At 50.8% G+C, this 13,004-nt stretch overlaps 1 protein-coding gene across 2 annotated transcripts; it reads right to left on the reverse strand.

Moving 5' to 3' along the window:
• Nucleotides 1-1,758: 1,758 nt before the first annotated feature.
• On the reverse strand, nt 1,759-11,622 carry GJB6 (gap junction protein beta 6). 2 transcript variants are annotated; one of them, XM_032595332.1, is made up of 3 exons: nt 11,584-11,622; nt 8,762-8,929; nt 1,759-3,279 (listed from the first exon to the last, which is right to left on the reverse strand). In XM_032595332.1, exon 3 carries the CDS (start codon nt 3,262-3,264, stop codon nt 2,479-2,481), a length of 786 nt encoding a protein of 261 aa, XP_032451223.1. In that variant the 5' UTR covers nt 3,265-3,279; nt 8,762-8,929; nt 11,584-11,622; the 3' UTR covers nt 1,759-2,478. The 2 variants fall into 2 exon arrangements, with proteins under 2 accessions (XP_032451223.1, XP_032451310.1); XM_032595419.1 differs by lacking the exon at nt 11,584-11,622 and adding an exon at nt 10,970-11,173.
• Between the last annotated feature and the right edge of the window lie 1,382 nt (nt 11,623-13,004).

The following is a 13,004-nucleotide window of genomic DNA, read 5'->3' on the forward strand; positions in this document are numbered from 1 at the left end:
CAAGACTCGTACTGAAATATCTACCAACAAAACGATGTGTCTGGGACTTGCTTCAGAGGAATCCAGAGTGAGGGACAAGCAGGTGAGAGTCTCCTGGGAAAGCGAAAAAGCACGACTAGATCATCGGCTGGAGCTGGGTGAGAGGTGCAGGGGGTTTCTCCACATCATACGTTATACGCGGTCACCCGGCACGGAGCTGTGGTTGCCGGCACAACATGGTCGTGAAGCCACTGCCTTCAGAGAGAGTCGGACCTGGTTTGAACCTTGGCTCTGCTACATATGAGGCAAGTCTGGGGCAAGTTATTTAACCTGTCTGTAAAGTGTGACAGTATCTCAGGGTAATCGTGCAGACAGGAGATTGCCAAAGAGGAGCACAGGGAGAGAAAAGGAAAGGTCTTCTCTCCAGGGGTGGGAGAGGGAGAGGAGCCAGTGCAGGAGACCGAGGAGCCATTCGAGGTGGAGACCCAAGGTTAGGCCGGGCAGGGTCTTGGAACCCAAAAACAACAAAGGTCCCGGAAAGAGCTTTACGAAGATGAAAAGCGGTGAGAAGCCATCAGCTTCGGCGTTCAGCAAGTCGCTGGCGCTGACAGAGGCTTGGGTTCAGTGGCCAGGTGGGCCCAGATGAAGGTGCTGAGAAGTGAGTGGGGTCAGAGGGCGTGGCCACTACTCCTGACCTTGATGGGATGGCGTGGGGGACAGCTCCAGAGGCAAGGAGTGTTAGGGGGGCTAAAGAGCAGAAACCAACCGGAGAAGACAAAGAGATGGGAAGTAAGAAAGGAGGGGCTGACCAGGGGTCCCGCCGGGCGAGGCACCAGGAGTTCCAAGATCGTGGCAGGAAGGAGGTTCCTCTCTGATGCAGACTGGGGTTGTTACCAAGGTGGTTTTGTCTACCCCTGGCATTTCCCCCTCGCCCTTCATCTGATACTCATTTGAACAGCTGTTTACAAAGGAAGGATATTACGGGACGTGGGGAGAAATGCGTGCTCACCCGATTTTTTAATTTGATGGTAGAGTTGTAGTTTTGTTTTACAAGGTAGTCCTGGTCTTCATAGATTAATACTGAGATAGTTGTGGATGAAATGGTACGTGTGGACTTTGCTCTGGACTCCGAAGAAAATGAGAATATTCCGTTTTTCTGGAGGGAGGTCTTAGACTCGTGGCGCCACGTCAAGCGCTTGCGCACGCTTCTTGCCCGTCAGGTTTCCTCGCGCGGCACGTACCGTGCTGCTCCCGTCCCTTCACACGGAGGCCGCCCGTGCGTGCACGCGTTTCCACGCTCGAGTGACCGGACCGTGACCCCGGCGGACTCGCCAGCACCCACGCTACCGGCACCCGCGTTCGGTCTGGGGATCCCTGGCCTGCGGGCAGGGAGCCACGGGCGCTCATCTGGGTCACACGCCCCGAGGGCGCCGGTGACGAGCGAGTCCTCTGAGGCGAGCCTCGTCTCACAGCCGCTGCCCGCTTCCTCAGCCTCCGCTCTGCCCGGGCTGCCCCGACCCGGGGGGCGGGGGGCGTGGGGGGGCGTTTCGCGCGTCCCTCGCGTCCTGACGCGGCCCGATCCTCTCCCGGCCGCCGAGGCCCGGCGGGCCGCTGACCGCGGCTCGGCTCGTTCGACAGAGGCCGCGAGAGTCCGCCCCGACCCCTCGGGCGCCCCCACCCGCGCAACCGGCGGCCGACGCGGCAAAGCCACCCAACCGACGCGTCCTCGCGCGAGGCGGCTGCGCGGACGCCGGAAGAACAGAAACCCGTCACGCGAGCGAAAGGTAAGCCACGGGCTGGTCTTTATTGAGGCGAGCGCTCTGCTTCCGGCCGTTCGCCGCGGCTGCACATCGGCCAGTTTCCAGAAGCGCCCCGCTTCCCCGTACAGCTCTGTCTACATCCGGAAGGCGATAAAAACGTGTTGTACGATGACCAACGTCCACCTTAAGAGTACCACGACAGCTCGTACATTTGTCAGCAGACCACACAACACGCTACTTACAACAAGGCGGACTCTCCACAAGTTCGAAATTTAGATCGTGTGGCACCGTCCTAACGCTAGCATCGTTTGTTTTTCCAGGTAAGAGAGACCAGTCATTATAAAAATATATGAATTCAAAGTCAGAACTAAAACCTCCAATCCTATAAAAATACCTTTTACTAATCAAAGTATCAATTTCTAGATAAATGTTCTTTACCAACAACAGTTACACAATTTTCGGGGAACACCTACTAAGACAGTCCATTTAACGTGTTAAGGTTACTTCAAGGCACAGTGGCAATCGTGTCTTAGTTTTCAGAGACGGACCACATACTCGACTACGTTGCGTATTACTGCACCAATTATTCTAGAAAAAGTTAACGCAAGTGTCTATCGATTATGAAAGCCATTTATAAAGACAAAGTCTTCAGTCTATAGAGGGGATTTTTAGGTGGGCATTGCCTTCAGGAGAAGACACCACTTTTGTTATGAGTCGGCCACACCGTGCTCTGAAATGTTTAGCTTGGAAAGCCCGTGATCGCATTCTGACCACTATCTGAAATCAGCTCGTTCATTTCGTTTTGCTTACTCTCTTTTAGGGCATGATTGGGGTGATTTCTCTGTGTCTGTGCTCTTTTTGATCTCCTAAAACACACTTTCAGGAGCAGGTAACACAGCTCGGCCACGTTAAGCAGCATGCAAATCACAGATGCGGAAATCATAAAAATGGTGAACACGGTTTTCTCAGTGGGTCTCGAGATAAAGCAGTCGACAAGGTTGGGGCAAGGGTCAATCCCACATTTCAACACCCAGGGCAGGTGGTACCCGTTGTAAAGGAAGTAAAAGACGTACATAAAGGATGCTTCGAAGATGATGCGGAAGAAGATGCTGCTGGTGTACGTCCACCACAGGGACCCCTCTATCCGGACCTTCTGCTTTTTAATGTCTTCGAGGTCTTTGAATTCATTTCGCTTGTCTCCTCGCCTGAATTTGCGGGCGGCCTCGTGCCTGTAGTAGGCCACGTGCATCGCTACCAGCAGGGCCGGGGTGGACACGAAGATGAGCTGCAGGGCCCACAGCCGGATGTGGGACACAGGGAAAAAGTGGTCATAGCACACATTTTTGCACCCTGGCTGCAGCGTGTTGCAGACAAAATCTTCCTGCTCGTCACCCCACACCTCTTGAGCGGCGACCACGAGGATCATGACGCGAAAAATGAAGATGACGGTGATCCACACCTTCCCGATGCTGGTGGAGTGTTTGTTTACACCCCCGATGAACGTGTGCAGGGTACCCCAGTCCATTGTGTTGGCTTATTCCTAAACAGAAAACATTAGCAAAGGTTAACTAATGGAAAGCTCCTTCGAGTTTTATGAAATAGTACGGTTATATTACAGACGGAAGCAAATTTCCCTAAGAGGATGCTGTGATATTTTATAACTTCAACCCCCTAGGTTAGTAGGTTTTCTGATAAGGAATGCCCGCTCGAAAAGCATCCTAACATTTTGAATCAGAAATAACTGTTAACGGGTTTCAGATCATCCAGATTCCACTGAATTCAGATTATATATTAGGTTGCTGTTGGACGTTAACCCAGGAACTCAGGTAAACAAATACATTTCCAAGTTTTCTCTTATCCACCATGAGTTTAAGTATCGTATCAGTTTTCGTTTTGCCCAGGGGATCACGGAAGTTCAACAGTGGATCTTACTAAGTGGCTTATTGAAGAGAAAAAAAATTAATCATGGGAATGACCTACAGTGGTGTACCCGGCAGACTCGGAAGGGGGAAGGGACCCCCAATACTTGTTGGCTTACTTTATACAATATATTTATGGCCGTCTCTAGTTTGAATAACATCGTTTGCTGAAATCTTGTGTTCTTAGGGGCCCTGACATCACACGCCACTGGAAGGTCCTCTTCCAAGAGTATCATGAGCTTTTACGAAAAGCGCTCACTTGTTTCCATGGTAACCAGGACTGGTGACAGCGCTCCCTCCCCGACAGCTCAAGCCCCAGGAGCCACGGGTGAAGGGAACCGGTGGCTGCTGCCAGGTAGGGCTCCCCTCCCTGCTGACTGAGCACTGACTGAGCGTGCTGAGAGAAAACGCTCTTGACTTCCACAGGAACTTCTGCTACAGTTCACACGGATATGCCCTCTGACCCTACGTTGCTGCAGAAGACGAGAGAACGAATCGGCGTTTGCCTTAAACGAAACACCACCACTCTGGCAATCTTTTGAAAGTGAAGTCCCTGTTTTCAGAGAAACAGACTCACACAGCTTGTCAAACCTTTTTAGGGGCTGAGGGCGACACCAAAGTCCTTTTGTCATTGGTCTTAGGGAGACCTTCCTGTATCTGACTGCGGGCTGGGGTCAGGCCTCTCCTCAGGCTGACCCCCCGACCTCCTGGGCCCCTCCTCTGGCCCACAGCTCTGCCTCCCCTGAGTCACGTGTGCTGCTCTTCGAAGCAGCTAGGTAGCGGGAGGCAGCCTCGGCGTCCCCAGGAGGGCTAGGCACTGACGTGTGCCCCAGAAGCAAGACCCTTCGTTGACACTAATGAAGTCAGCCAGCTCTGTAGTATAAAAGGCAGACCTCCATTTTAGCTGGCTTTCTGGGAAATTTGTCTTTGCCTTTGGTTTGGCTTTTAGACACTACCTTTTCCTCAGAAGGACACAAGGCCCAAGGAGATAATGCCACCACACACCTTGCACACGTGTATGTATTCCTCCTGTCTGAACTGGGCAGGGGAAGTAGGGGGCACATGCTGTGGAGGTGGAGGGGAGTGGAGGGCAAGCAGGGGCATAGCTAGAAGTTTCTGTACCGTGAGTTTCTCCCCCGCCTTCTCTTGCTGAAGCATACAGAGCCCGATTATAGGAAAACCCCTCCTCGCACCACATCGCCAAAGCCAAGTAAATAACGATCCCCAGGCCTCCCGTAAGCATTTATTGAGTGTCTATTGTATATACATGTCAGCCATTTCACCTTTGCATCTCAAGACATAGTCCAGTTCCCAGGGCTGAGTAGGCTCTGAACAGAGATGCAGAGCAGGTGGGGGATGTCGGGGCGTCAGGGCTAGAGGCGCTGGGAAGAGCTTCCAGACAGAGATGCGTTCCTATCCCACGAAGTTTAAGGCGTTAGATCACAACTAGGTAAGCTGGGAGCACAGAGCTCTCAAAGAGAAAGCAATAGGGAGGAGACCATGAGGCGGCCCTTCAGCACCTGCACTTGCACTTGATTGACAAGTCACCGGAAGGCAGGATAATTAAAGTGATCACAGAATCTCACAAGATGCTTATTCTTTCCTCGAATAATCCAGAAGAAGGAGTTAAAAACCAGCACTTAACAAGCCAGCACCCTCAGACTACTCAGGACTCCCAGACCCTGCAGGCAGGCGCCAAGGCGAAGGAGGTGGAGCTGGGAATAAGAAAGCTGAAAAATCATTCTGGAGGATTCAGTGCGTATTGGCCCATTCCAACTCCACTGGCCAAAAAGCAGTAAAGAACCTCAAAATGTCTGTAGTTGTTCAAATGACATGGGAGTCTTTTGAAAGTTCTAACACAGAATACAAGAACATTTGAAGTCTTGAATCCAAACTAAAGCTTCCATTGTGGCCCAGATAGGAAAACTCAAATCGTGGTTTTAACTTAGCCTAGACTTTGAGAAGCATATTAATTTTTCAATGAAAATGAAAAGGGAGGTAGAATTCCATAGCTGAGGACTTGGAAGGCAGAGCTGGGGGGGCAAGGGCTCGAAAGTTTGTCAGACAATTCTCGGGGGGGGGGTGGACACTGCCAGCAGCTCTGAGGAGCTCAGATCTTCAACTGACAAGATGATGGAAGACAACCCCAACCCCCCCACACAATGGAGGGGCCCAGGCTTGTAACAACAGTGTCAAAAAGTTTAATTACTGAATGAGGCAAAAAAAAAATAAAATAAAATAAAATAAGATAAAATAAAATAAAATTTAAAAAACATGAAAAAGAAAGAAAAATATGATAAACTTGGGTCAAAAGAAAAGAAAGGGGTGGGCCCAATGCTTGGAGCAGATGGTATAATTTGAACTGATAGCAGATAAAAGGCAGAAACTCTTATTTTACTCTCCCTTCTTTATCAAAGAGAAATTATTTTAAAAATTATTTCTTTTTTAATGTTTACTTATTTTTGAGAGAGAGAGAAGGGGGGGAGGAAGGGCAGAGAGAGAGAGGGAGAGACAGAGTCCGAAGCAGGCTCCGGGCTCCGAGCTATCTGCACACAGCCAGACTCGGGGCTTGAACTCACAAACCGTGAGATCATGACCTGAGCTGAAGTTGACCCTTAACCAACTGAGCCACCCAGATGACCCTAAAAATTATTTCTAACGTAGTATAAGAGAGGTGGGGAGCTAGTGTGTACTTTCTGAGAAAGAGATTTTCAATGTCCCCAGTACATGTATCTTTGATGTTAAAAACTCACCTTGGGTAATACAAACTATAAAATTAAGTTTTAGTCCCTACTGAAAGTCATTATAATAAATTTTCCTAATTGTTGCTCTTCTATCCTGGAAGCATTTCAGGAGGTAGAGACTCGTACAACCTGATGTTTACACATATGTTACAGCAGCTGTTCACCTAGGGGGTCACTCTGGTTTGTTTATGAAATGAAGACATTCTGTAACCAATGAACATCTCCCATTGCAATTTGGTTTAACTCAGTGCACATTCAACAAGTTTTTGATTTATCAAATAAAAGTTCACATTTTCCCAAACCCTCCAAAGTACAGAGAATTTAAACTCCTCCAAAGGTAAGAAGGCTGTGTTTTCCCTCTGAGTTCTTTATCAACCGCCTTCTTGAACAATGACACGCCTGTGGTCACCTATTACCTGCTCTTCTAGCAAGCAAACCGATCAGGTGTCAAAGGACAACTCAGTCTGAAGGAATCTGGAAAGGCTGAAGTCATTGGAGGGGTCAAGAGGCTTTCCCCACAAGAATATGGTCCCCAGCTTTCTAGAAGCAGGATCCTTGACATCTGCACCTTAGGTCTTCTCCTTCTTAAAAAGCAAAACCAAACCAAACAAAAAAAAAACGGACAATTATGATAACAGTTTATATCTTTTGGCTTTTCTGGGTGCCCAAATCACACATTCTGAAGCTCTATCAAAGTAGCAAAGCTGAACAGAGAATCATCTATTTTACAATACTTTTGACTTCCACTAAAAATCAGCAATTTACCTGTGCCTTTAAAGGGAGAAAAAGAGATGCCTAGGGCACTAAGAAAAATGAGTGATTAAACCCAAATACGGGTGTGTCCTGCCTACCGGTCACTCAAGACGATCAGGCTAATGGCAAACCACCTGATCTGTAGCATCTTCCTGCAGGAGCAACAGAGTCCCTATCACTGATCACAGTAGAAATGGCTCGACAGCAAGCACTGCTTTCCATAGTCTCCGTCCACAGTCTCCGTCCACAGTCTCCATCGCTCCCTTGCCCTAAGTGCGCGGTAGGAAAGCCATTGAGTGAATTGGCCCATGATTCCTACACTGAGAACTTTCTTTGGTCCAGTCCACATCATTTCCTCAGGGCCTCACCAAGCACGCCGGGGGCAGGGGTCCTGCATATCACTCTCTGAGTGTTGAGAACCTAAGGACAGCCTGCCTCACAAACTATGAGGAGCCAGTCAGGGAAAGGGACCGCCCCAAACTTCCTGACGCTTTGCCGAAGCCACTGGTAACACCTGGCTGCCCCCAGGACACTTTGCCCACTCGAGGAGCCCAGGAGAGGAAGGAGCGGACAGAGGGCAGAAGACTCAGCAAGGCTGAAAGGAGGACATTTGGTTCCACTTGCTCCTCCTGACCTGGCCTTTCAGTGGGTTAAAGCCACTTCTGGCTTGGGGCGAAGAGACTGCCCACGGCCCGATCCCCTCTGTGTCTGCCCTATAAAAATGTAACTCTTGGGGTAGTTTTCCATCAGCACTGTGGTTGAGGATTTGATGGCCGAACACTCTGTGAAAATTACTTTCCAAAACAACCGCATCCATTGAAACCCTTTGCAGTTGGTGTCGGTAAACAAAATACCTCTTTCCTTTCATGCTTTAGGCAGGCTGCAGCCAATGGGAGGAGACTCTTCAACAAAAAGTAGAATATTAACTCTTTCTTTGCCAACCAGAGAGCTTTATTTTAAACCAGCTTCTCTGGCTCTCTTTTAAGGAAATAATACATATGCCTAGCTCCCGTAGTCTTGTCTCCGTACAAGAATGTGGTTACACCTCAAGATACAAAGGTAAAACTGTCTTTGGTTTTCTGGTATATCTAATCGTGGTGAAAACATTGCATTCTTGATACGAAAGCTCCAGGCTGGAATACTTTGCTCTAGGAATAGGTAAACAATTGATCTCATTCTGATGATACACACAGTATTCTGAAGTTAGGTTGTTCTTCCCTTTTACAATTCAAATAATTTAAGTCTATGGGCATTCTGCTTCAGCAATACGATTTTCTGATTGTTTTAAAACTTAAAAATTTCATCCTAAGTAGTTGGCTTAAAAATGCCATCTTAAGTTTCACTGATGACAGAACGAAAACTAAAACTTTACAATTACAGTGTTACCCCTTAGCAGACACCAATGAGATTTCCAAGTGGTGGAAATCATCTTTCTAGAAAGTTCTATTCCCATTTGGCTAACCCTTTCAAAGATATTCATTGAATATCTGATAGGCCTGAGAACAGAGCACATCCCTCCCGATTTCCACAGTAGCTTTAGGTAGTTGAAGAGATTTATATTGATGAAAGACAAAGTCAGAGCGAAACAAGCACATCTGAGCCTTACTTTCAAGGAGTCACAGGGTATTGGCCTGGAGGAGAATTAGGGCAAGGGTCCCTCTTCAAGGGTTCAGGCTTTCTTCTACACCATCTGATTGCTTAGAAGGCAACAGGGCACAGTAACGACATGAATATAAATCTCTACGCAGTTTCTGGAGGTCAGTGAGGGTGTCACCTGTTGAGGGAAAAATAGTAGATGTGGCCATATTCATCGAACTACTCCCCACGTGTCTATTGCATGACCTTTGTGGGTGTTTTTCTTTATCCCCAGAACTGTTATGAGGGAGTCTAGAGGCCGCCAGTTTCCTGATGCTTCTTACTTTATATACCAATAAAATAAAACTAAAAAACTAAAATCTTTAATGTAGATTCTTTCCCCTATCAAAGATCATAATTGTGATCCCCAATCCCAAACCTCGAGCCCATTCCTTAAAAAAGGGGGTAAGGGAATTTGAAAAACTGGATATGCTCTTTTCTCCCTCAAATCGGCAGTCTAAAAAAATCTCAAACTCTTTAATCAAGAAGAATCTTGTTGTCTCTCAACAGATATCCAGGTCTTCCTGGGGACAACCTTAGGTTGTCCTTTAAATGTAATGACTTAAAATGTCATCAACTGTCCTTTCAGAGTAACAGGTTGTGTTAAAATGGATTTAGGGTTTATGTACTTCTTCAAAATTAACTCAATAAAAATGAAAGAACTTTTTCTATCCACGTAGTCTAAATAGAAGCATGGACAATTCATAGAATTACACGTATTTCTTAATCCATTTAAGAATTCAGTGAGTTGGGGCCCCTGGGTGGCTCAGTCGGTTAAGTGTCCAACTTCGGCCCAGGTCACGATCTCGCCGTTCCCAACTTCGAGTCCTGTGTTGGGCTTTGTGCTGACATCTCAGAGCCTGGAGCTTGCTTTGGATTCTGTGTCTCCCATTCTCTCTGCCCCTCCCCTGCTTGTGCTCTGTCCCTCTCTCTCTCTCTCTCAAAAATAAATATTTTTTAAAAAAGAAAAGAATTCAAAGAGTTAAATTTTCCATTAAGCAGTCTCTGTTCATTCAAGCAAACCTGTGCCCTTTCCAAAGATTTAAGTCTACCTTGAGTTGAATGCCCATGAAAATGAAAAAGGAAAAGGCACTCTGTGGGCCCATACATTCTCACAGTTCAAGCAAGTTAAACAGAAATCTTAATATATCTTAACGTAGCCATCGGGAGGATTATGTCCTCATGGCCAAGACACGTGTGTTGAAAATTATTTTCCCACCATTTTATTCTGTTTAACATTTTAACTAATGTCTACAGACTACTCATAGCTCCTGGAATATTCAGATTGGATCAAAGATGCACAGTGAGGGTTTGCGAGCAAGAATTTTCTGTTCACCCGTTGAAGTGCTTAGTCAGACCTTCCGCAGGTCTTTTCTTTCTCAAAGCTGTTGTAATTCAGGAAAGTAAGAAAAAGAAAATGAATTCGCTGTTACCTGTACCGGGGTTTGTTTTAAAATAAAAACACCAGTGGAACAGCGGGACTGATCAGCGTCTTCCCAGTTTGGGTCTCTGCGGGGCAGGGATGGGGAGCCCTGCACCCCCTCCCCTCCCCCACCCCAGTTACGTCACAGGCTAGGGAGTGTTGATGTTTTCTCTTCATGACTTCCTTCTCCCGTCCTTGGCAGGATCCAGACATCACCCCCAAAGCCTCAGCCTGGTCCAAGCCGCAGACAAAGCTCTCGGCAGGAGCAGTTTGAGCGGCATCCCGCAGTTCTAAGGAAACTGCATCCGGGCAGGACATTTTCTTCTAGAACACTGGTTAGATTCGACTAGAACTGGAGCAAGAAAATACTTCTGTGGCGTAATGTCTACTGAGGGGAAAGAACAACGATGCACGGTGACGTTCAATCAGGCCCTAAACTGACGGGGAGATTGCGCCTGGGCGACGCCAAGGTGGCTGCTGGGCCAGGTGTCCCTGACTGCATTCGGGCCACACTCACCTCAGGTCAGTCCCGCTCCCCCGTCAAACACAGGCTACAGGTAACACCTGGGACCGCTCCTTCACCAGACAGGAAGTCCCTTCTGGTGCCTCCACCTTTCAACTGAGATGTGTCACCAATGACACTTAATTACTGTTGTCCAGTAATTGTCCAGTGATTGCACCCCTGTCATCTGCGTTTCCCAAGTTCTTTGGGCGCGCATCACGCAGCCAAAGGGGTCACTTCTACCTGGGACTTACCCACTAGCCCGGTTGAACCGGCCTTCCTTTGCCCCAAGCAGGGACGTTCCAAGCAGGGTTCATCGGTGTTCGGTAAAAGCAAAGAAAATCCAAAACGCGGCAAAGCAAGTGGGGGAAAGGGGCCCAGGTCCGCACCTCGGCCGCTTATGCACACGGTTGGTGTATTTATAAAACCTGTTGTGCAAGTCGAAGGGGGACCATCCGGGGTAAAAGTCAGAGCCGTCCGTCCTCGTTCCTCCGGGCGCGCGGAGGACGCCAGGCGCTGCGGGGCGGCATGCGGCCGTGGCCCCGGGGGTCGCGGGAGGATGCGGATCCCCGGCCGATAAGGTTGCCCCGGGCAACCCCAACGCGCCGACCCCCACCCCCGCCGCCGCCCGGCGCCGGGAGGGCGACTGTGCCCTGCGGCCACAGGGCCCACCTTGGAGCGGTCGCCAACAGGGGCGACAGAGGCGACGGGCTGCAGACCTCACCCGCGCGGGGCCCTCGGAGGCAAAGCCTGCGCGCCGAGGGCCGAGAGGGCGCCCCCCGTCGCCACCCCCCCCCCCGGTCCCCCAGCCCGCAGCCAGCACCCAGGGGCCGCCGCGCCTGCGGCCGCGCGCCTGGCACCCGCTTACCTGCTCGGCTGGACGGCGGCCGGGGCGCGGGGGGCGCGGGGGGCGCGGGGGGCGCGGGGGCCTCGGCGCGGGGCGGCGTCCTGCGCGGCAGCCGGGCGGCAGGTCGGGCCGGGGCGCCGCGGCTCCGGAGCCGGTGTCGGAAGCGGCCTCGCGTGCAGGCCCGGCTCCCACCTGCAGCGCCTTTTAACCGCGCCCCACCCCGCCTCTGCCCTGACGCTCCCCCGCCGGCCGCGAGAGGCGAGCGCGCCGAGACCCGACGCGCGCCCGCCCCGGGGCGCGGGGTGCAAGGCGGGCCCTCCCTCGGGGGCGCGGAGAGCCGGGGTTGGACGCGCGGAGCGGGTGGCGCCTCCCTCGGGGGGCGCCGCGCGCTGGGGGCCCGGCCGGACCTGGGCCTGAAGGGGTGGGGTTCCTGGCCACCGGCCCCGCGCCCTAGGGAAAGGGCCTGGGCCAGTGGGTCCGCGGCCCTCGGGGGCTTCCGAAGGAGGTGGACTCGTGGGGATCGGTGTTGGGGACAGGGGGGTTTTTTGCCAGGACACATCCTCTTTTTTTCTGGACGCTGCCACCTTCTGAGAGCCTGGCCGTGCGCGCGCCGGAGGGCAGCCTGGAGAACCGTGACCGTTGTTCTTTGTTAATTAACGACCGCCTAGGGGAGCTGAAGGGGCTATTTTTACTAGTCCTCTCCGCCCTTTGACACCTCCTGGGGGGGGAAGCCCAGTGGGCCTCCCGGGCTGGCCGGGGCACCACGTCAGGACCTGCTGGTGCCCTCCTTTCACGGACGGGGCTCGGGACGCCCGGGGTAGGCACAGGCGTTGGTGCAGGGGCCGGTGGGATGCAAATGTTGGAAGCTGTTTGGGGACCCGGCTGCACAGGTGCAAGCCTGTCCTAAGTCGGACAGGACAGGTGGGACTTGCGTGTTCCACGCGGTTGGTAATTAAACCTCCCCACCTAAACCAGACGCAAGTCGCTGGGTCCTATTGTGTCATGCAACACGATGAGTGGTGGTTCTTCTGTCTCTCTAAGGTCCTGAAAAATGAAGCAAGAGGATGAAAATCTACCTCCCTCCCTGAAATATTTTCAGGAGAACAAGATTCTCAGAAAACTGCCCAGACTCAGATAAGTTAAAAATACTTTGGGGTGGGCCCTCGAATGGCCTTGAAAGTAAGCTTGAAAGGAGGCACACAAAAACCTGTTTTAGCCTTTTTCTTTTTTTTTTTTTTAAATTTTTTTTTTTTAATGTTTATTTATTTTGGGGACAGAGAGAGACAGAGCATGAACGGGGGAGGGGCAGAGAGAGAGGGAGACACAGAATCGGAAGCAGGCTCCAGGCTCTGAGCCATCAGCCCAGAGCCTGACGCGGGGCTCGAACTCACGGACCGCGAGATCGTGACCTGAGCTGAAGTCGGACACTTAACCGACTGAGC

This window comes from Lynx canadensis, chromosome A1 (assembly GCF_007474595.2).
Source record: "Lynx canadensis isolate LIC74 chromosome A1, mLynCan4.pri.v2, whole genome shotgun sequence".
NCBI lineage: Eukaryota > Metazoa > Chordata > Mammalia > Carnivora > Felidae > Lynx > Lynx canadensis.

Coding starts and splice junctions, on each gene's coding strand:
- GJB6 (XM_032595332.1), bottom strand. CDS start 3,264: ATGGACTGGGGTACCCTGCACACGTTCATCGGGGGTGTAAACAAACAC.